The sequence below is a fragment of the Anomalospiza imberbis genome, chromosome 4 (genome assembly GCF_031753505.1).
Source record: "Anomalospiza imberbis isolate Cuckoo-Finch-1a 21T00152 chromosome 4, ASM3175350v1, whole genome shotgun sequence".
Lineage (NCBI taxonomy): Eukaryota > Metazoa > Chordata > Aves > Passeriformes > Viduidae > Anomalospiza > Anomalospiza imberbis.
In genome coordinates, this window is record NC_089684.1 from 44,768,090 (window position 1) to 44,789,764 (window position 21,675).

General features: G+C 49.2%; 1 protein-coding gene across 3 annotated transcripts in view; it reads left to right on the plus strand.

Annotated features, from left to right (window-relative positions):
• Nucleotides 1-2,329: 2,329 nt before the first annotated feature.
• Nucleotides 2,330-21,675, plus strand: part of SEPTIN11 (septin 11) — a 44,033-nt gene continuing 24,687 nt past the window's right edge. The window contains exon 1 of one of the 3 annotated variants that reach the window (XM_068188239.1): nucleotides 2,330-2,466. In XM_068188239.1, coding sequence (XP_068044340.1) covers nucleotides 2,464-2,466 — 3 coding nt within the window. In that variant the 5' untranslated portion in view covers nucleotides 2,330-2,463. Of the gene's footprint in view, nucleotides 2,467-3,643; nucleotides 3,809-21,675 lie in introns of those variants that run through there. The other 2 variants (XM_068188237.1, XM_068188236.1) reach the window with 2 other exon arrangements.

The window sequence follows — 21,675 nt, forward strand, 5'->3', positions numbered from 1 at the left end:
AGCTATGGGAACATGTTGGCTGGAAAGGGTAGGTCTCCATCCTCAGGGATATTCAGTGTGCCATGAAACACCTAAACACCAGAGATGCCTCCCAACCTGAACTGCCCTGTGGTGCAGTACTTAGGAAAACTGGCAGTAAAGATTCACAAATGCGTTGTGGTTTGGGGTAGCTGTTATTACAAATGTGTGGGATTGTACCCATGTACGGCAACAACACACAAACACCACAGGTGTCTGCAGTCAAATCGTATCTCACCACATCTCATCTCTATATTTGCTGCATGGCTGAGAGAGGCTGGGCACACGTTGTACTGTTGTGGGGATCTCACTTTGTTCTGGACTGCCCGTGCTGTTACTACAAGTGTGTACGTAACAACTGAGAGGAACAGGTAAGATCAGTGCCGCCATGGGCAGTGTGTCCTGTGCGCACCAAAAAAAATGACAGCTCCTGCCCCAAGCAGTTTGGGGACTGAATAGTGGATAAAAGTGTGGGAGAGGTGTGCCGGATTTTCTGTCTCGTAGAGAATGGAGAGACTGAGCTCAGGGTGGGCTCCCTGGCTTTAAAGAGGTCTGGATCAGGCCCTAAGTCACACTTCAGAAGCCATCTCTGCTGCAGGCTCCTGGCTATCCATAAATATTTTTAGCTGCCTGTCATGTAAGCAGCTGGAATATCCTGCAGCCTGCTGCAAACCCAGAAGTGTGTGCAGCCCTCACAAACAGAGATTGCAATAGATGCTGTGTACAAGCTACATCCCATCGGCTGTCTTCATCTGGATAGGGTGCAGGTGCTGGGGAGAGGGTAAGGCTCATGTTAGTATTTTATCACTTTGCACATTCCGTTGGTGCTGTTCTCCATGCCATACATTTTTCCCTCCTCTTCTGATGAGCCCTGGATTGCCGTCACAACAGCATTTGTTAGCAGCATGCTCTCAGCAGAAGCAACTGAGAGGAAATGAATGCAGCGTAATGGTTGTAACTGTGGTCACAAATAAGAAAGGAGGGTAGATTGCAAAGATAAAAAATCCAAATAAAACAACAGTGGGCAAACTGTAGGTACGCAGTTTGTGGGAATGGGGAGTGGGACTGTGGCCGAGCCTTATCCCTAATGGGCTACAGCTGTGACAAGCAGGTGAGCAGCATTGAAGGTAAGGAGACAAGAAGTGCCCAGGTGTGCTGCCCAATTACCAAAGGGACCAGAGGGCACACAGGTGTGATGTGTGAACCATGAGGGTATAAAAGGTAGGGCTTAAAAGAAAAAAAAAAAAAAAACACCACAAGACTGATGCTTGATGCCTTTGGATTTGGTATGGTGTTACTCTGCATGGGTTGAAGTCTTCTGAAGTGGTGTGATGATGCTCTGTGTATAGTGGCTTTGCAAGATGATGCTAACATCTTTGGAGACATTGAAACAGTTCCCTTGGGGTCTCTGGAATGAGGAGTTGGCAATTCCCTTTGGAAACATTGAAACAGTTCCTGTGGGGTCTCGGGAATGAGGGGCTGGCAATTCTCTTTGCCTGGTTGTTGATTTGTTTGCAACAGGTACGAAATGTTGAGGAACAAGGTGCTGAACACTAGCAATTGCAGAGAGCTGCGCTAGCTGAGGTCTGGGAAGATGGCAGAACTTTTCTTTGTGCTAATGTTTTTCTGCCCTTGCTCTTTTAGCACGGATGGCCGTACCGAGGAAGGTGTGTGTGCATGAGTATTGAGGAGGAAACGTGGCCACAGCTCTCCCAGCTCTGGGCCAAGGAAGGACACGGTGAGTCACATCAAGGTTTTGTGAGCACAGGAGATTTTCATGTTGGTTGAGTTATGCTGATGTAGGAGTATCATGCATCTCTAATTCAGATGAGGAAAAGCTCTGTCTGCCTCACCCACAGGTGCCATGAGGGCAGCTCTTTAGATAGGATCACCAGGTTTCCACTAGAGGCTGCACTGGTCCGGGCGCATTTCCCAGCACAGGCTGGCTCAGCACCTCCTCACCTGGAGCTGTGCGTGCAGGAGGAATTTGCTACAAGAGCAGTAGTGAGTCTAACACTGAAGCCTCCCTCAGATATTGGTGTTAACGCCTAACATGTTAGAGTGATGAAAACACTGCATCAGCTATGTTTGCCAAATGCTCCTGGAAGACACCCTTGCATGTCTGTTGGTGTAGCAACTTTGCTGGTGAGGGCTGCACCTGTGCCCAGCTGAGGGCCCAGGTACAGAGCCTCAGCTGCTGATGGGGAGCTGGGTCAGGTAGTGCACTTCCAGTGTTTCTGGTTTACGCTGGGGTTGCAGGAACTGGTGTGGGGGACTGCTCTCCAAGATCAGCTCCTGAGTTCTTCAAAACATAGTCAAAAAAGCTACAGGAAGGAGATACCTGGACTCTGTAGCCCTCTTCAAACAGCTGTGTGTTACTACGTAGCTGTACAGAAATGGCTTTTGGAGGGAAAAGGTACAAGCTTGACTTCAAAGGGACTACAAATGGTGAGTGTACTGCAGAGCTCTATTTGCTTACCACTCCCTCGGGCCATTTACTTGTGCTCTCAATTTTTATTCTTCTGGCTTTTTCCTTTTGAATCTGTGGATGTTCTTATATGTGTCCATAATTCAGTGTATCCTTCACGTGTGCAGCAAATAGGGTCTCTTGCTTTCTGTAGCCCTTTGGGGTTTTATGTCTCACAAAACAGTGCAGGGCCCTTTCTTCATCACTACCTTGATCAAAGACAGGTAAGCAGACCTGTTTGGCTTAGCCCTAAGAGTCCCCCCCTTTTTTAGATAAAGGGATATCATGCTCAACACCAGGATGATAAGTGTCAGCTGGAGTGGTAAGTAGGCAGCTATGCTTCTCTTCAGCCCTGGAAGTCATTTAGTGGAGTGGGGGTGTAGGCACACAGTTTGTGAAACTGGGAGTGGGGCTGCGGCCGAGCCTCATCCCCAACTGGCTACAGCTGTGACAAGCAGGTGAGCAGCATTGAAGGTAAGGAGACAAGAAGTGCCCAGGTGTGCTGCCCAATCACCAAAGGGACCAGAGGGCACACAGGTGTGATGCACGAACCATGAGGGTATAAAAGGTTGGGCTAAAGAACAAGAAGGACAGATGCTTGCAGCCTTCTGAAGTGGTGTTACTCTGTGGATGGGCTGAAGCTCTCTGCAATTGTATGGTGACAGTCTGCGTATTGTAGCCGTCTAAACTGCGACATGAGAGAGCAACTAGCTGCTGCAGCTGTTGTTCAGTGTACCGAGTTTGTTGAAAAACTGTGTGTGGGACAGAAGTGCTCGGAGAAACAAGAGGAATGAGGTGGCAGGTTTTGTCCTTTGTGTTGTTATACAAGGGATTTAAGGGCTCCTGTGTGCCTCCTTGTTAGAAATAGCTATTTGGTGAATCTCTGTGCTCCTTCCTCATCTAACTGCTGCTAGGAGGACCTTGCTGAGCGCTGGCTTGGCCATCTCTTTGAAGCAGATGTGTCTCTGCGTTCAGATGTGGGGCTGCCAGGGTGGGCGAGAGAGACCTTTCGAGCTTAAGGGGACAGGTACCGCGGCCCGGCGTGGGGGGCGTGGGCAGGAGAGGGATTAGTGGGGGGTTACTGTTGGGCACTGACTGCAGCCCCCCGGGGCTCCCGCCGACTCTCGGTGTTCCCCGAGCGGCAGGGCGGCGCCGGGGGAGGGCTGGGGGGGTCCCGCCTCGCCGCCCGGCCCCTTTGCATTGCGCATGGGCCCTCCCCGCCGGGTGGCCATGTTGCAGTGCTAGCAGGCAGCGCAGAGGCGGCGGGCGGCAGCGCAGCGCAGACACCGCACCGCGATGGCCGTGGCCGTGGGCAGACCGGCGGTGCGCGGGGCCGGGGGCGGCGGGGGCAGCGCGTGGCCGGGGCAGGAGCGCGGCGGCGGGCGCTGCCGGGGCGCAGCGCCGGGGATGCCGTGCTGGGGGTTGTAGGGGCGGGGAGCTGCGGGGGCGCGATGCCGGAGGGCACGGTGGGCTCGTCGCGGCGCGCCGCCTCTGCCCTTTTCTGGGCCGGAGGAGCCCGCGCAAAACTTTTTTTGGCCCTGTTTTGGGGCCGCAGCTCGTGATTGCGGCGGGGCCGTGGCGGCGGCGGGCAGCTGCTCCCGGAGCCCCGCGGGCGCGGGGAAACGGCGGGGGTGGTCCCGGGCTGCGCCCGCCGCCGCTGAGGTGTTGGTGCCTTGCCGCGGATGTTTCTGCCCCGCCTCTGCCCGTGGATGGGACAAGCTGAGAGCGGGAAGGGCTGTGCCCCGTGCGGGTGGGCAGCCGGCGGGCGGGACGGGCCCGCGATCCCCGGGAGGCTGCGGCGGGCACGGCACGGCAGTCCCGGCATGGAAGTGTTCCTGGGGCAAGCGTGTCCTGCGTTTTCCAGCGTGACCGTTTTTCTGGGGATGTGGTGGCTGAGAGGGTTTTTAGGTTCGTATTGAGAAAGACAAAATATTTCTCCGTGACGGGGAGAAAGTGTAAAAAACCCCAAACCCACAAAAGCTGAAAGATACCGAAAAAGAAAAGGAAGTCTCTCTTGCATCCAGCTTGCGGGAACATGAATGAAACTCCACCGTGACCAGACTGAATGCGCTTTTGTGCATCGTCGGCCAAGGGAGGGAGAGACTTGACCGGCTTCCCGGTAACTTTTTCAGTGCTTGGGAGTAACATAGAAGTTGCCCACAAGTGGGGAGCTAGGAGTGTGACTCCCTCTCAAAATAAAATGGTCTGCGTTCAAGATGTGACCAGGATATGAGACCAGATTCTTTTAGCGTTTATTATGTGCTTAGGGATCTGCGGGGCTGTATGGTTCCTCTGATGTGGCAAAGCAAATGTATGGAGATGGGGTTAATGGTGTTTCTGGAGGTGGGGAACTTATGCTACTAAGCAAAATAAGAGCTGGTGTTTCTTAACAGAATACCTATAAATTATGCCAGCCATTTGTAAGGCTTCTTCTGTAATGTTTCCTTGATCTTAAGGTCTAAAGCCTGCTTGGAAATTTAAGTTTGTCTTTCAGTGTAAGAATATGCATTGAAAGTGTGGCTTCAGATGGTTTTTTAGGGCAAGCTGAAGGGTATTGCAAAGCAGAGCCTTTTGGCTTTGTGTGGAACAGTAACTTTGCAGCATGAATAGGCTCAGGAACGTGGCTTATTGCAAGACTTGACTGCTGTTTGTTCTTGTGGCTGTTTGGCGCTTTTTTTTTTTTATTATGTTAAACTGGTGCTGCTGTTGAGCCTCTTGGGTTATTTTGGTTATCCCAAGTCCATGGCCATCCCAGAACAACATCCACAGAAGGTTTTGCACCAGTTAAATCGAATTTTTGTCTGTGGGCCACTGAGTCCAGTCTAGTGGGACTGACTGCAGGACGAAGCATCTGTCAGCATGAGAATACCATGTGCGTATGGGAGAGGGAAGGAGGAGGGCACTCAGCTTCCTCTCATGCAGCTGCTGGGCAGATCCTCTGGAATCCGTGCTTTTTGGAAGAGGGAGTTGTTTTATCTTGGGGTGATAAGCGAAGAAAGGATGGTAGCCTGGCATTCAGGAGGTGTTGGGCTTGTTCTGTCTTATGTACCTCCTTATCTAATCCTCCCTGCTCCCACTTTGCATGCTGCTGTTGTGCTGCTGTGAGGGTGGCAGGGAGTTGCAAGGAGTAGTTAATTATATGTTAGAGCAAAGCAAGGCTGGTGAACGTTTTCCTTTGCAACTTTCTTACAAAATATGATTAAGTGCAGCCGTGAGTGGCATGCATCTTGTTGGAGGGAGAATCAAAGGAAGGGGGAAAGAAAAAGGAAAGGAATGAAACCAAAAGCGAGTCAGTTGGAGTTAAAATGATGATAACATTCCTGAGTCACAAGCTTTTACATCCTGGCAGGATATGACATTATGTTAATTGTAAAAGTATGCATAGAAAAATAACTTGAGTGAACTGCTCTGAAGTGTCTGTGTTTAATTGTAGCCGAGTAGGGCGTGTTTTGGTAGGATGGGAGGCTTTCTTTTTAAGGCCCTGATCCCACAGATGTGAAGGCACATGTGTAACGTTGCTGCCTGTAATTTTATTTGACTTAATGGGGACTTATTTTGGCATACAAATGTAGAGGCCTGCATAAGCAAAGTTTTGGCAGGATGGGTGCCGGGAGCTGCCGTGGGAGCTCTCAGCTGATGAAATCCATGCCTGTGCTTAAACATGCACCAGGCTGAGAGGATGCTGTGGTCATCTGGGCTCGGTGTGATATAAGCCACTTCCAGTCTGGAAGCTGTTGAGATGTGCTGGATAGGGGATACTTTTCTTCCTCTTGGATTAATTCCCTGCATCTTGACCAGTGTTGGATGGTTTGTCCATAGATCTGAGTATGGAAGAGGGCCCTGGCCTACCTACTGTTCTCTTTGTGTTTATCCTAAATGTGTACAGAACCAGAGCTTGATTGTGTTGCAGGAGTGAGACTCATTCATTTAAGAGTATACTTTGGTGTATCCCCCTTGCCAAGTCTAACAAAAACTGAGGAAAAATGAAGCTGGAATGCAGATTTTGCATAGAAACCATAGAAAACATTATCTGAGAGATTAAAACAGCACAATGTATTCTTACTCTTCAATCTGTTTTAAAAATACTTGATAATGAGGGACTGCTGGTTTCCATGGAGGGGAGGAAGGAGAGGGAGATGGGAAGGTAGAGGGGGGCTGAAGCTTCTGTGCTTTGTCTTTGAGCAGCAGATTTGCTGACACCCACTGGGCTCTGCAAGAGCTAGGAGCAGCACCTTTGGAGAGCCACAACCGTGTGTGCTGCTGGGTGCCACAGGGCCACCATGGCCACTGGCCTGGGACAAGAGATGGGCACCAGGGAGGGGTTCCCCCTTGCTTCTGCGTTGTGGGGCTGCAGGTTCCTCTCACTGAACGTGGTGGTGCTGCGGGTGTGGGTGGTGATGCTTGGGCTGCTGAGGTGGCCAGGGCACGGGGTTTGGCTTCCTTGCCTGCTACTGCCAAATGGGCTTTTTGGGCCTGGCCTGGCTCAGCTGTCTGCACCAAGGAAGCAGCCCTGGGTGGTGCACACAGAGACTGTGTTTTAGTTTGTGACCTTTTTGTTTCCTTTATTCACCTCGCTGCCTTGTTTGCAGAAGGAAATTCTTTGAGACAATTCTTGCTGCTCCTGTTGATGCTAACAATGGTGGGAACCTGCCTCCTCCTTTTATTTCAGCTCAGCCTTGGTCACAGGGCTGGTTGTGTGTGAGCCCACAACATACTCAGGACCTCTAGCTTTTGCAGTGTGAATGAGCTGAGCTGGAGTGAGATAACTTGGGAAGTCCTTGCTTTGTGTAGGTGAGCTGATGGGGAAGCAATTTTAGTGCCTGAGTAAGGCCCCTAAAATAATGATGGAGATTGACTAAGCATGAATCTGAGGAATAAAATATTTACGCACCGCTGAGGCATGTTTTTTATGTTCCCTTCCCACCTCTGCAGCCCCTGAGAGAGTTCTTGGGTGGCTGTCCACTGTGAAGCCATCTGAGGGTTCTTGCTTGTCTGGTGGTCTTTCTGTGGCTCTTCAAGGTGATTCTGGGAGCATGGGCATGAGGCTGCTCAGCACTTGCTTGGCAGGAGAGATGCTGAGGGCACAGGGTCTTCTGTTGGCTTGGCAAATGCTGCAGCCTCATCCAGCCTTACCCTTGGTGTGCTTTGGCTCTAGGCTTCAGTCCTGTGAGCTGCAGGGGCTTTTTCAGGGAAAGATACTGAAGCAGCTTCAGCGTAGAACAGTTGGATGCAACCAGGTGATGTAAGAATAAACAGAAAAAGCCTCCCAATAGTACTGGAAGCTTTTTTTAGGTACGCTGTGTAGCTGCCTTCACTTCCAGCTCTGTGAGCAGCTCTCCAGCCCGCTGGAGGAAGCGATGCGTAATAATGGTTCAGACAAACACCACGGCATGGGGGGAGTTTAGCGCTGCTGCTGGAGGAGGCTACGCAGTGGATACACGGAACCCACTTCGGCCTCTCACTCTTAGCTCACGGCAGCCTTAACAGGAATTTACCCCAAATGTTCTTGCTCCACAGAGTGCAAGTCCTTGTTTGTGTCCACTTTGCAGTTGGGAGCAAGAGATGCTCCTTCTTGGCTGCTCCCTCCAATCTGGATGCCTTTCCTCATCCTCTGCACCATGGTGCCTGGTTCAGACACGTGTGGGCCAGGGCTTTGTTGCCAGAACTGTTCTCGTCCACAGCTTGGACAGGTGTGATGAATGGGGGTGTAGGCAAAGTCCACTTGGCCATGCATGAGGTGCAGAAGGAAGAGACACAAGCAGGAAGAACAGCTCCCTGTAGTTTTCCTTTAGCAGTACCTAGCCTTTCTGGAAGCTTTCTCCTCCTCTGGAGTGCTCTGCTCATCCTGTCTAAGTGGTGCTCTACTGGCACAAGCTGTAGTCCAAAGGCTGTTACTGCCTTTCCCTGCTAGTACAGTTATTTTGCTGAGCTCTGTGATTTATGAGTCTTGAGCTATCTCTGGGACTCCTTACTAAAGAATACAAGCTATGCCCGTGTTTTTGGTGACACAGGCTTAGGATCTGAGTTTGCAATTAGAGCTGATGAGGTGTCCTCCCTATTTGCAAATAGGAAGAAGCTGCATCTTTCCTTGCAGGTTTAAGGTTTTTGTTTTCTGTAGTAACATCCCACATAAGGTGCTGTCAGAGAGCAGACTGCTGCTTTTTTGGGGAGTTGGTGCTTTCTTCCATCTGAGCTTACAGCTTCTTCAGATCGTTCTGTTGTCTAATTGGATTTTCTGTTTCTGGGTTTATTTTCAAATGGGATCTAGCTGCTGGCAATGTTATTGAAGTACTGTAATTGTGGGTTATTTCTTTACCAGATCTGCTCATGAATACTTGGCACAAGCTAATAGAACAAGATTTGGTTTAAAAACACTTTGGTTTTGCCACTGTTGCTTCCCCTGCTTTGCCAGCGGCTCCTGAGAACAGATTCCTGTGCACAGCAGTAGTTCTAATATAAATTGTTCCTGGAAATCTGCATGCCTCTCTTGACTTTCATTCAGGAATTAAATTAAACTCTCACGTGATGGGTGTGGAAGTGAGGCACTGTTTTGACTCCTGAGCGGGATATTTTTAAATGTCTTTCTGGGCTGTTTGGGGCTGTCTGTGGATCTGAAGGTGTTCTGCCAAGTCTGGTGGCTTCACTGGGTGCAAAGTCAATTACAACGTCCTGTGTAAGCAAAAGGCTCAACAGAACTTATTTGCCAAGCATGTTGAATGCACCAAGTGTGCAAAGTGCTTTGTGTAAGCACATGAATTTGGCTTGAATGAAGGTTCTGGCAGTCTGGTGGTGGCAGCTCTGTTGTTGTCTGTAGAGAAAGTGAAAAGGTCAAGCCGGGGAGATGGCTTGTTTGGTGACCCTGTGAGCTTGTGCCTCTGCAGGGCAGCGCAGAGAGTGGCTCACAAAGAGTATGGTAGTGTGAACTGCAGTAGAGGTGGAATTGCAGGGCTGCTTTTAGCCTTCCAGTTAGGGGTTCCTGCTGTAGCCACAGACACATCTTTGCAATTTGACACACACAAATCGTCTCCCTTCAGCCGCCATGTACACCCTTCTCCTCTGCTCTGGGTCAGCCTGGGAGCTTTTGGCAGCTTTCAGATGAATGAACAATGCCAGGCTGATCCTGGCTTAATTTTTCTAGGACAAAATTTGGCAGGCAACAGACTAGGTTGGAAATGAGAGACTTGCAACCTGGAAATGTGAAGGTACCGGGTTATGACTGGCACTCATTCCTGGCATCTCCCTGCAGGAACATGGATTTCCCCACATTGCCTGGATATGCCTAGGAAATGTACAGGCTTGCCAGTGAAGAGGTTGTGCATACATGTAGTTGGATTTTCATTTTCTTGCTTCATCTGTGATTGAAGATTTTTTTTCCCACTGTTGACTCCTTTAGTTGTAATTGGATTACATTTCTTGGTTATCTGTGGAATGAACACAGAAACAGCATGGCTAATGTTATTTCAATAATCTTTGTTGTTTTGTTCCTAGTTGGAGATGTCAAGGCTGGTGTTGTCAGAAAGTGTTGAATTAAATAATTGGAAGCAGTACTCATTTATTCTGGGCTTTTGCAACGAGACGGTTTGGTTGTCATACTGTGAGCAGGTATTGCTCCCTGTAAATGCTGGGAGTGATTATAAGGCTTAACGCAGCCATCTGGGACTGAACATATGCACAGTCCTCAAATCTTCATGTCAAGGCCCCAAGAGGAGCAAGGATTTTGTGGTATCGTCTGGTGACAAATCACACCACTTCATCACCACATCCATTGGCTGCTGCTTTCTCCTCCTTCAAATCTGCTTTATGTCCAGGTTGGCCTATGGCAGGCCTCGTTATACCTTTGCTTTTTTTGGCAGAGTTCTGAGCCCTGAGATTTTTTTTGCGTGAGTGCAAGCACAAGGGTATGAACACTGGTGGAGAAGGGGGGTGGAAAATAATTTTTCAAATCTTGTTTCAGCAGTTTAGCTAAAGCTTCCCTTAACTCTGGCCAGGTAACTCAACTCCCTGCTACTGTGGTTATCTTAGCAGAAGAAACAACCAGTCAACCATTATGCCTTTGTTAACCTATAGAATCAGAAGATCAAGATTTTAATTACATTTGAAAAGGGTTTTACGGTTTTCCTGTATCTTGTATGCGATTTCCAAGCCAAGAGAAATCCCTAGTGCTTTTAAATGAATGCTTTACTGCCACAAGCTGTCTTTTATCACAGAAAAATGCCAGGCTATTCTCATTTTCTTTCATCTCCCTCATTAATATTAAATACATGGCACTTTATTATGGCAGCCAGAGCAAAAGCAGGGAATTTCAGCTAATATCTGACAATGGCAAGCTGAGATTAAAAGATATCAGAGTACTGTCGCTATATATAAAGGAATTGGCATTTTTCAGGAGCACTTGACCTAATTTATGTCAGTTCTTTTCTCCCCCTGCTCCCTTAAATCTTTCCATCTTCAAGTGAGCCCTTACATGCTCATGCCTTTCTCACAGGCCTGGTTCAGTCTTCTGGGAGAGGGAAGGGTTTGGTGCTTGCAGCACAAGTCCCTGGTGTCCAAATGGAGGCAAAAAGTGGCCCCAGAACTGGGCGCTCTCTGTGCTGGAGAGAGCCTTCATGGAGGAAGTGTGGACTTGGGCTGTGGGGCAGCTCTTCAGCTGAGGTGTGCTAGACTCTCCTGATGGTCTGAATTACAAAGCACCTGGCTGAAAGTAAAAGAATAAACAACTTTACAGAGAAACGCCTGGCCTTCTGGGACACACACTTGATGGTCACCGAACAATTGGAACAATTCACATGGGTTTGATGTGAGATTGACTGGGACTGTCAGGGGACCTTGGGTTGTGTGTTTCCAGGTAGCTGGATATTCACCCGGCTGGGAAGCACTCCTGCTATTCAGCATTTGCAGTTGAGCAGTTATTAATTATTAGAGCAGTAATTAGCAGGTCCACTTAGGATTAGGGTTTGTGTGGCTGATGAGCTGTGAGTGTTTTGGCCTCTGATTTGGTGTGTGGTCTTGGGCAAATACCTTTGTCTTGGTGTGCCTTTTGTCTTCTGCATGTGTAAAGCAGGAGATAATTCCTTCTATTGTTTTGTGAGGTGCCAAGCTGTGATCAGAGAATTAATAGCACACCGTAGTTGCCTCTGCAGGCCTCAGCCTGTTGCACCGAATCGAGTGAACTCTTGTGGCACAGAGGCTTTACCAGATTAATGCTTTGAATTAAAACTGCCTTCAAGAAAATAACTATTCAAATAGGGTAATATGCAAGTTGTGTTTTCAAGGAGATGTGACAATGAGGAAGGGTTTAAAGGTGAGTAGTGTGAGTAACTCTGATCTTGTTTCTCTAGGTTTGTGTGAGTGCAGTTGAGGGCAATTTTCACGTGGAGCATTCCTCAGAGATACTTAATTTCTCTGGTGTAGGCCAGAACCGTTTAAACACAAAGCCAGAGGTGTTTTGTTGCTTAAACAAAACATAATTTGAAATTGTGGGTTGACATGTGACTCCTGACTGTTACTGAGCACAGCTACATTTCCTTTCGGTTTGGCTTTGCCGGGAATGGAGCTCGGAAAGGCTGCTTTTTTTATTTTTTTATTTTTTTTCCCAGTGGGATGTGCTTTACAGGATTTCGATATAACCTGAGGAAAGCAGGATTTTCATAGCCTAACCAAGTAACCTGATGATTTCTTCCAGTGGGTTGAGCCAGAAAGGCAGAAGTTATAAATCCAGGCTAGCTGTGATTCAGTTTATGTGCTGTCCTGGTTTCAGTTTGAAGGGAGCTATGAAGTTCACAAGGGCTAGAAAATGTTTCTGGCATGAAGTAGGTGGTTGGTCCCTATGTAAAATCCACGGTAAGGAGTCCCAAGGGACAGGTGTGTGGATGTTGTCAGTATCCACACCGTCGTAAATGTATGTTTTTCTGAGCTGTGTGTGCTGAAACATTTTGGCAATTGGAAGCTGCTCAGGGCTGGAGCCTCCTATTCCTGTTTCGGTGCCGTGCCTTGCAGAGGAGGATAGTGGCCCAGCGTGTGGGGTTCAGTGGTGCTGGATGGAAGGAAGGAGGATGGAGATGGCTGGATGTGTGACATCCTCCTGTGTAAGTAGGCAGGTAGTGCAGGCCTGCTCTTGAGGCTTATGCTCCATTTGGCACCCTCAGGGGCTGCTGAGTGACCTGAGAAAATGTGAATTAAGGCATCAAGTGCCTGAGGAAGGACCTCTCCAGCCTGCGCTGCTGGCCAGGTACAGGCTCAGGCTCTTGGGCTGTGCTGGTGTGTAACATGGGAGCCCTCATGCTGCACGTACAGGCTCAGCTCCTTCTCCTGGACAGCCATGGGAGGAAGAGCTGGGCATTAGCCTTCCTCTTTGAAGGCTTCCCAAGTTCCTCAGTAGGTATTTATCTGTCAGACCCCAGCTGCTCTGGAATATAAGCAACCCAGGCAGGGCTGCTTGTGGCTTTGTGCATCACCTCCTGCTTTGAGCAATGTGGAGGTGGAGACTGCAGTCTTAATAAAGGATATGCAGCAGCAGATCCCTCACTTTGGTATCTCATTAAATAACTGGAGCCAAGGGCAGAAACGTGCACCGCACATGGGAATTGTGCCCCAGTTTTGGCATAGGCGGGTCTGCAGCACTTGGAGTTACAGAGCATGTCAGAGCAAGGAACTCCTTCATGTGAACTAATCTTCCCTAGACCTCTGCAGGAAGCGCTTGCTTGGAGCAGCCTTAATTTGCCTTGGGGTGTGTTTGTCTTCCCAAATCCTTAGGTTTGGCTCCATCAATTTGTGGCAGGATTTACCTGCTCTGTCAGGTCTTTAGAGCCGGGCTGCTGCAGGAGCTGAGGCCGGCGCAGCAGAGCCTGCTCATCTGTCACAGTCCTTCTCAGCTGCTGTGTGCTGGCACAGCGCTCGGCCAGGCCCAGCTGCCCAGGGCCTTGCTAGTGGAGGGATGGCTGACTGCCTGCCCTGGTGCTTCCAAGGAAAGAGAGGAGTTGAGGAGAAAAAGGGGATGAGAAATCTGAGTACTGCAAGCACAAAAATCTGCAGTGTAAAGTAACCGCAGGAGGTGCAAGCTAATGGCAAATCCTCTTGCTTATTGTTGTTATTCAGAGAAACAGCCTTGCAAAATGTTCTATTCCAGAAGCTGTCCTTGAGCTATGGATTTCAACCAAGAGCAGTACAATATGTATCATCTGCACTCATAGGGTTGCAAGCGTTTGGATTGTGTTTAGCTTGACTGTGCTGGAGAAATCCAAGCAGCTGGACTGTCCAGAAGCATTACTCCAGATAATTCAGTCTGTTTGCTTTTGGGGTGTAAGGGAAAGTAACACTGGAAAGTGTGGGTTTCATTGAACGCTACTCTGTTACAGGCAGTGGCATGGGCTGCTAAAGCACAAGTCTTGACAGGAGGGCAGAAATTAAAATTAAAACTTAATCCAACTGCTTCTGCTTTGCCTTCAAAGTGCAAACATGACTGTGGTGGACAGTTGAAGCAGAATGTGGTGGCCAACATTAATTAATCTGTGGGGGTGGATACTGGCTCCAGTTTAACCTTCTAGCAGGACTGCTCCAACTGCTAATGGGCATTGCAGCAGCTTGCGTATGGAATAATTTATGAATTTGGAAGAACACGATTCCGGAGAATGTGGGTGAATGCCAGTGGTTTGCAAACCTCTGCCAACGGTCTTGTGAGCGGCGGGCTGCTGTGGGAAAAATAACATTGGATTAGTGCGGGGTAATGTTTGGAAGTGTCCCACTTAGCTCCTAAAGCCTGGCCCTTGTGCAGAGCTGCATTTGAGCTCTTGACAGGACGCTCAGAAGTAGCAGAAATGCTTTAAATATGCGTCTGCTGCAAGCACCAAACAAGAAGTGGGGAGCAGCACAGGGAGATGGTTTTAGCTGCAGGCTTTTCCCAAGCAGCCTTAGCAGCATCTTTGTCATTTGGGAGGACAATTTCCTTGTTTCAGGTAATTGGACTGTCTGGCCAGATGCCAGGTCACTTGATCTTGCAGCTCCAGGGCAGCTGGGTCCCACTCTGGACCTGTCCGCTGGCTTGGGAGCTGGTGTTGCTGCCGCCAAGGAATGGGCGCCTTTCCTTGGCACCAGACTCCAGAGCCGGATGTGAGCCCAGCAGCATTCCAGGCCTCTTTCCAGCTTTTCAGGCTCCTGCTTTTAATTAAACTGTCGCGACACTGGGACAGCCGGAGGATGAGATACCAGAAGCCAAAGGTCTGGCCCACAAAGGTGTATGGGAGCCTTGGAATGCAGATGGGAAGCCTTGGACAGCACATAGGGCAGGATCAGTGCCTGCTTCCCACTAATGGTGGTTTATTTCCTCTCTGCTCATCCATCTGCTCTGTGGCAGGGCTGAAACCATCTCTGAGGTCTGATTTCAATAACCAAGTGTGTCCTCACAGCTGAGGGGAGCCTTAGGTGATAGCTACTCCTTTGCAAGCCTTCACTCTGCAGAAGTTGATGTGCACCATTTACCTGTGAGGATCTTTGTGGATTTGAGATAAATAGAGAAGGCCCCAAGGAGATTTGCTGTTCTTGATCTGCGTTACCTGGCATTTCTTTGCACTTCATGCCTCTAGGCTCGGTCCCATGATAGAGCAATGCTTGCCTCTGAGCAGCTGCCTGCCTGCTGGATAACTTGTTCTCCTCATGGAGCTTATCCCTTTGCCAGCCATGAAAACATCTTTCCTCACACTTACTGGCCAAGTGTTGCTTCTGCTCTGTGTGTAAATGATGGCTTGCTGCCTCTCTTGTTACAAATGCCCATTGTTCCAGTGGACAGGTTGAAATGCAGCATGATCCTCAAATGTTCTGGAGATTTGACACATAACCACGAGCTCTCTGAGCATGCAGCTCTGCCAGAGGCTGTGTTGGCATGGATAACTTGGGAAGAAGTAGCAGCTAGGTAAAGTCTGGTTCTGGAGCTCATGTGGGGGGAATGCACCAAACACAGTTGACAGTAGGTTTGAGATCAAGTCCTTGGAATTATATGTCAGTCTAAAGAGAATTTTATTGTTACAGGATTCAGTTAATTAGCTTCTGGAATGTAGCCACTAATGTAGGTTTGTGTGTAGAAAGATGGTTGGTACTTCCCGTTAGGAATTGTTTTCTATGTGTAGATGTTCAAATAATAGTTAGGGTTAATAAAACTTAACAACAGCCAAAAGAAAAATGTTTTTTCCTTGCTTATTTTCTTGTGCTGTACATTTAGACACTGTTCTCTTTGTTGGGTTTTTTGTTGGTTGGGTTTTTTTTTTTTGGTTTGGGCTATGTATGTCCCTTTTTCTAGAGCAGAAAGGAAAATTGTTCACCAACTAAAGCTAAGCTTATGGAAACTAGCGGTTGACTGAAGGTTCAGGGGCTGGAAGCATCTGAACCTGCTGACACGAAGGGACTCGGGGGTGTCACTGGAGCCTCCAAAGCCCTTGCAGTGAGGGAGGAAAAGGGTGACTGTACAGGCTTGTGCTTTAGTAACAGCCATTGATGAAGGGGGATGTGGGGAGGCTTTTCCATATGCAGCTGCTTATGCCAGTTTTGCATCTGACTTTATTTGCATTATTAGGATTACACTAATAAATCTGCTCTAAACCTGCTGGAAATCCATGATGCTGTGACACTGCTGTTTGCCAGAGCTGTGCATGCTGCCCCTTGCCAGGATCTAGCCCTGGGGTGGAAGCTGTGCTCACACAGCTCAGGAGGCTGCTGCATCTGCCCAGCTGTGGCCTCATTGCCTTTACAATAAAATCCCGCCTGCACCAATGACATTTTTTATTTTCTTCCCCGGCAGTTGTTGCCCCAGTTATAGAGGTGTTTGGAAAAGAGGATCCTGCAAAATAACCATGTCAGATAAGCTTGGTGTTGTGTGTCATTGCCTGTACTTGAGGGGAAGATCCTTGCCCACTGCGTCGAGTTCCCAGGCTCATCTCCTGTGGAAAAACCCTTTTCTTGTAGGGCGATGGTGCTGCCTGAGCCCCCTTTGGAGGCCACTATGGGTTTTGGATTTCCTTGCTGGTGTGTTGGCAGGGGAGGCTGAGGATGCGTTCTGGAAAGGGCAGAGATGAGCAGCTGCCAGAGGGGGTTGGGCTGTGCTGCATCAGCCAGAGACCTTGGTGGCCTGTGCTGTGCTGGGGACTTGGTTCTGTCACGTCCTTCACACTGGGTTACTTTGTCACCAGCAACTGTAATGCAGGGAAAGCCTTATCCTTTTTCAGGGGTGGGCAGGAGCAAGATAAACTCCAGAACATAGGGTGGGACTCTTGATACTTCTGGGAGTTGGTGTAAATCTCTGGAATGAAAGGTTTATCTCTGCTTCAGCTCAGAAACTGGAGCTGTTGAGCTAATCCTTGGTTTCCTTGCGAGTAGAAAGTTAATCCTTTCTTCTGGTGCTGTAAGTGTTTATTTAGCCATGCCTTTATGGAGTTTAGATGCTTTGGCGTGTATGTTGGGCAGCTGCTGGTGTCCTGTCCAGGGACTCTTTATGGCTTGGAGCATCACCAGGATTGTAGTGGCCATCACACGTCTTCATGGTCCTGCTCCTTAGCAAGTGATGGATATGGAGAGGACTGTGGGAACATTCCTGGCTGTGGGCTACATGTGAGAAATGTGTTTTCTGTCTTATCACCTCCAGAAATGTGAAGTTTCCGTAGCAGTTATCAGTGCAGTGAGACACAAGGAGGATAAAAAACCGTGTGTAGGGTGGCCTTCTAGTCCCATCTCCTAACAGTCCCAGTATTATGGCTGTGTTGCAGACCTAGATCACGTGTCCTTTTCTCCAGAGGAACTCTGGCCAGGGAAGGTTTTTGGAAAGACAAAACATGGTCTTTTAAGGTAATCACAAAAATTTGGAGTTAGTGAGGTGGAGGGAAGGAAGTAATTCAGTTGAAATATAGAATTGCTCCTATTCATAAAAATTTTAGTGTTGACTTTCCTTGTTTAAGGCAGGAAAACCAGGACTTGCTGAAGGCAAGTGGGGAACTTTATTGCTTTGAGGCAGTTGAGAGCTCAAAGTCTATGGATTAGTATTTCCAAAACTGTCAGCCAAATAATTGAGTAAACCTTTGCCTTTTCCTCTGCGTACAGATCATCCCAACTTAATTCCACTTTCTTTCCTTCTTGCTGAAGATGAAAAACTGTGTGCTAAGGCAAACAGTATTTGTAATTTTCAATGTTTATTGATTACTGACCTTTTCTTATTCACGGTGAAGGATTTCTGTGGTGCCTTGGAAGAGCTTTGTGTGCCACGAGGGGCTATGTGTGTTCTGTTTCCCTTTTTGGAACAGATGTGAGGGCTGTGACTCAACACACAGCATATTAGACCCTGCCATGAAATCATTCATAGCTGGTTCTTTTGCTCTGTTTTCTGGTTACTAGTGGGTCAGAATCACACTCAAGTGTACCTGTTGCTGGTGAGGGTGCCAATGCTGGACTTGGCTAAACACAAGATGTTTTCTCTGGCCTTTTACTTAACAACCTTAGTGCGATATATGCACGTACACATTGCGTATGGATTTAAGAAGAGCTGGTCTGAGCCAGCTCTTTTCAATCCAGTTGGTACTGGATTGACACTTGCTTGGTGTGCTGGACCTGGGGAATTCCTGTTTATCTAGCACTTATTTGGACTCTAAAAGTCTTGGTAGGGATTTGTCAAGGAGATAGGTGATGATTAGTTTGAAGTTAGGACCTGTTTATACTCACTGCTGTGGTACCTGGGCATGGGATAAGCCATGTGTGTATGGACATCTGTGTTACTTGAGGATTTAGGTGTGAAGACAGCTACTGTGATAAATCTGAACTCTTTAGTCCAGAATCAAGAGAAGTGGTAAATGAATGACCTGAAGCTGGGTGTTTTGGTAGGCACAACTCTGGTGCTCTGCTTGGGAATTGGGTCTTTGCAGACACCGGCAGCATGTCTGTGTGCCGGGCAGCCACAGTGTCCCCCACCTGCCTCTGAGCAGGCCAGCAGGGCACAGTATTAACATGGATCCTGCTTCTGAGTACCAGGAATAATTCATTATCCAGAACACGATCTGGGGCACCTTCCAGTCCTGTGGCTTGTTGAATAAATAGGAGCTGACAAAATGAACCCTTGATGTGTGGCTGCAGCTTTTCAGGAAGGAGCACATGGGGTTAAGGAACTTTGAGGCGGCCCTGCTGGGCTGTGCCTTTGCCATCTCAAGGAAAGCTGCTGCTTTTTGTGTCCCAGTGGCCCTTAATGTGAGTCAGGTATTGGAACAGTGCTGCCTTGTTAGAGCTTTGTAAGCAAGCCCATTGGGCTGCCTTCCTTTCTCAAAATCCTTCTCCTCTGGTTGTGTTCACAGCCCTAACAGGACTGGAGTTGGTGGAAGCCTGGGGAAGGTTGGGGGAAAACCTGGCGATGGGGTCAGATGCTCTGTTGCCCGGTTTGTCTTAATTCTACCTTTTTGTGCCTGGGGGCAGTGTCTCAGAGAGCTCCCTCCTCTCTGTGGGTGTAACTGGAATCTTGCCGAGTTCTTGTATCGCCCTTCCCTCTGTGTTGGGTTCCGTGTTGGGCTGTGCCTCCAGCTTTGAGCAAAGTATAGATCCAATGACTTAATGGTCTGTGGTGCAGCTGTTTCAAGGCTATTTTAAGTGCATGCCAGTGAAATACAGAAGGAAATGGCTGTTGGGTTTTCCCTCTCTGCTGCCTTGCTGGGCAGTATCTCTATCGGTGGTGTGGCACTGTGCAGCCAGAAGGGCTGGAAAAGGGCAAAGAACTGAAAAAGAGAAGTATTTCTGATGGCCATAGAGCAACATGCTGCTGTCTCCCAGCATGGCTTCTGTCCTTCAATGGGAGTTGTTTTTAACTCTTAAGGTTGCAAGTTCCCAAATCTGGCAAAAACTGGGCCTTCTCTGGCCCTGGCTGGTGTCAGCTGGCCTGGTCACAGCCTGACCTGTGTGTCATGTCACTGTGCAGCGTTTCAGGGCTCACGCGAAGGAACGTGCAGCTCTCTGCACTCTGCCTGGCTGAGGGGAATGGTGGGGATGCTCCAAGGGGTGGGTTTGCCCTTCCCTGCGTGTGGCATTGCAGCAGTAAAAGGGCAGGGGAACCGCAGTCAACCATGCACTGTCTTCTGAAGCAGGAGGAGTGCAGGGTCGGTGTGGGCAGCTGGCAGGAACAGCAGCTCCCATTTTATTCCCTCAGCCTCGCACAGGAGGTCAGAGAGGCAGTTGCACGTCGTCCTCCTGTCAGCAGAGAGATTGGCCAGAGAAGCAGAGAGCATCTGGTTCTCATTGGGCTCTGCCTTTGGATGGTCTTCATTCTTGTTTGTCACATTATGTCTTTCCCCCCCCCCCCTTCCTTCCTCTCTCCTTTTTTCTTTTTTTTCCTTCAGTGAGTTTACAAGCCTTGCTGGAATGCACATATGGTCCTTATCATCCCCAAAGTCCAGCATTTTTTTCTTTTGCTGGTTAGCAGTTTGTGACATCAGGGGCTGTTATAAGCATTAGTCACTTTGCCTCCAAATAGAAAGGTCCGTGGTTTTTGGAAACCTTTGGAGGAGAATGTCTTTTATGTCAGTTCTTGGCGTACATGAAACTGTGAGTGCTCTGAGCTTGTGCTGACCTTTAGCCAAACATTTTGCCTGTAAGACAAATGCTCGTTCCCACTCTCTGCCGCCCCTCCTGAATTGTCAGATTTTGCTGACTTCCCTCTTTCCAGAAGAATGCAACTGTATCCTTTTCCCTCCGTGCTCCCGCCGAGTTCCAGCAGCTTGCCAATGTAAGCAGCTCCCCTCGTTTCCCTGCCGGCGTGCCCCGGAGGCGCGGGACCAGCGGGGCTGGATGGGCTGCGGGAAGCGTGTCCTTGCCGTGTGGCAGGGGCTAACACTCGCAGCTGCTAGCGCTGGAAACCAGGGTATTTGGCGCTGCGTGTCCGGGAGGTGGGCCTTGTGCTTCCCATCCCCTGTGGCATCCGTGTGGGGCGAGCTTGGGGCCGCTTGGGTTGGGGCACGCTGGCTTTTCCTCTGGCAGGCTCTGCGTGTGTGGGCTGTGCCTAAGCAGGGGCCGGCTTGTGATGCCTGCTCGCTGTTCTTTTGTCATCCTGCCCTTCGTTTATGGGGCCAGCCCCGGAGAGAGCATCACTCTCGTGTGTTATTGCCTGTGCCTGTGGAAATGTGACCAGCATCACCCAAGTCTCTGGGGGCATCTGCTCAGGGGAACCCCTTGCTTAGTCTCCGTGGCAGCCTCCTTTGGCTGGAGGTTTCCCAGACCGATGAGCTTTTATCTGTAGAGCAGTATTTTCTGCAAGGGGGGCAGCACGAGTCCCACACCTGCCCTTCCCCATCTGCTGCTGCCCAGTACACTGTTGGTCAAGCTGCTCCTGGCCTTTCTCCCACAAAATAACCTTTTCTGCCATCCTGATTCTTAGGGAGTAAAAGGAAAATCCAGTATATTCAGGGAGAGCCTTTTTGTATTCCCTGTGACCTCCCTGTTCAATGAGCAAGGGAGCCATCTGTGGCATAGCTCTGCTGACAGCGTTCCCTGTTCCTGGGAGTAGAGACCTGGCTCCTTGCTATTGTGGTAGATGTTGCTGGAGGGCTGGGGCAGGGGACTGGTGAGGAGCTGTGTGTCCCTAGGCCAGCTGCAGCTGGTGCCAGCTTTTATCCAGGAAGATCGAGATGGTTTCCTGCAGTCCATCCCTCAGGGACAAGAGCTGCAGCAGTGAGTCACTGGTGGTTTGGGGGCTGGGAGGGAGGCACAGATCTTCATGGCTTGATTGACACATTAATGTGCAGAATGAGAGCATGCCTTCCACAGGGGTCTGCTCTCCCTGTTGAGAGAAAAGGGGGGAAAAAAGAAAGCGAGGGCGAAGAAAAATAACCAAGGACCTCCCAGACTTGGGTAACTTTTGCAGACTTTTGCCCAAGCCTCCAGCCAGCCAGCAGCAGCATGGAGCCAGGAACTCCCCCTCCTCTGCTGGTGACACTGATGGTTATCTTACCCTGAAACAGCAGCCAAGAAGTCCTTCCTCTCTTTCTGAACTGATTAACTGATTGGTTGCTATCAGCCCTTTTCTTCTGGCATCCCTGCATGCTGAGGAGGGGAAGGGAGTTGTTCTTGCTTTCCATGTTCTCCCTGTACTCTTCATAAATCCATAAGTCCAACAGTTACGGGTTTGACCATCCCGTAACCCTGTGTAAGGAAGGGGAGCGGAATTATGGGTGCTATTAGGAGGA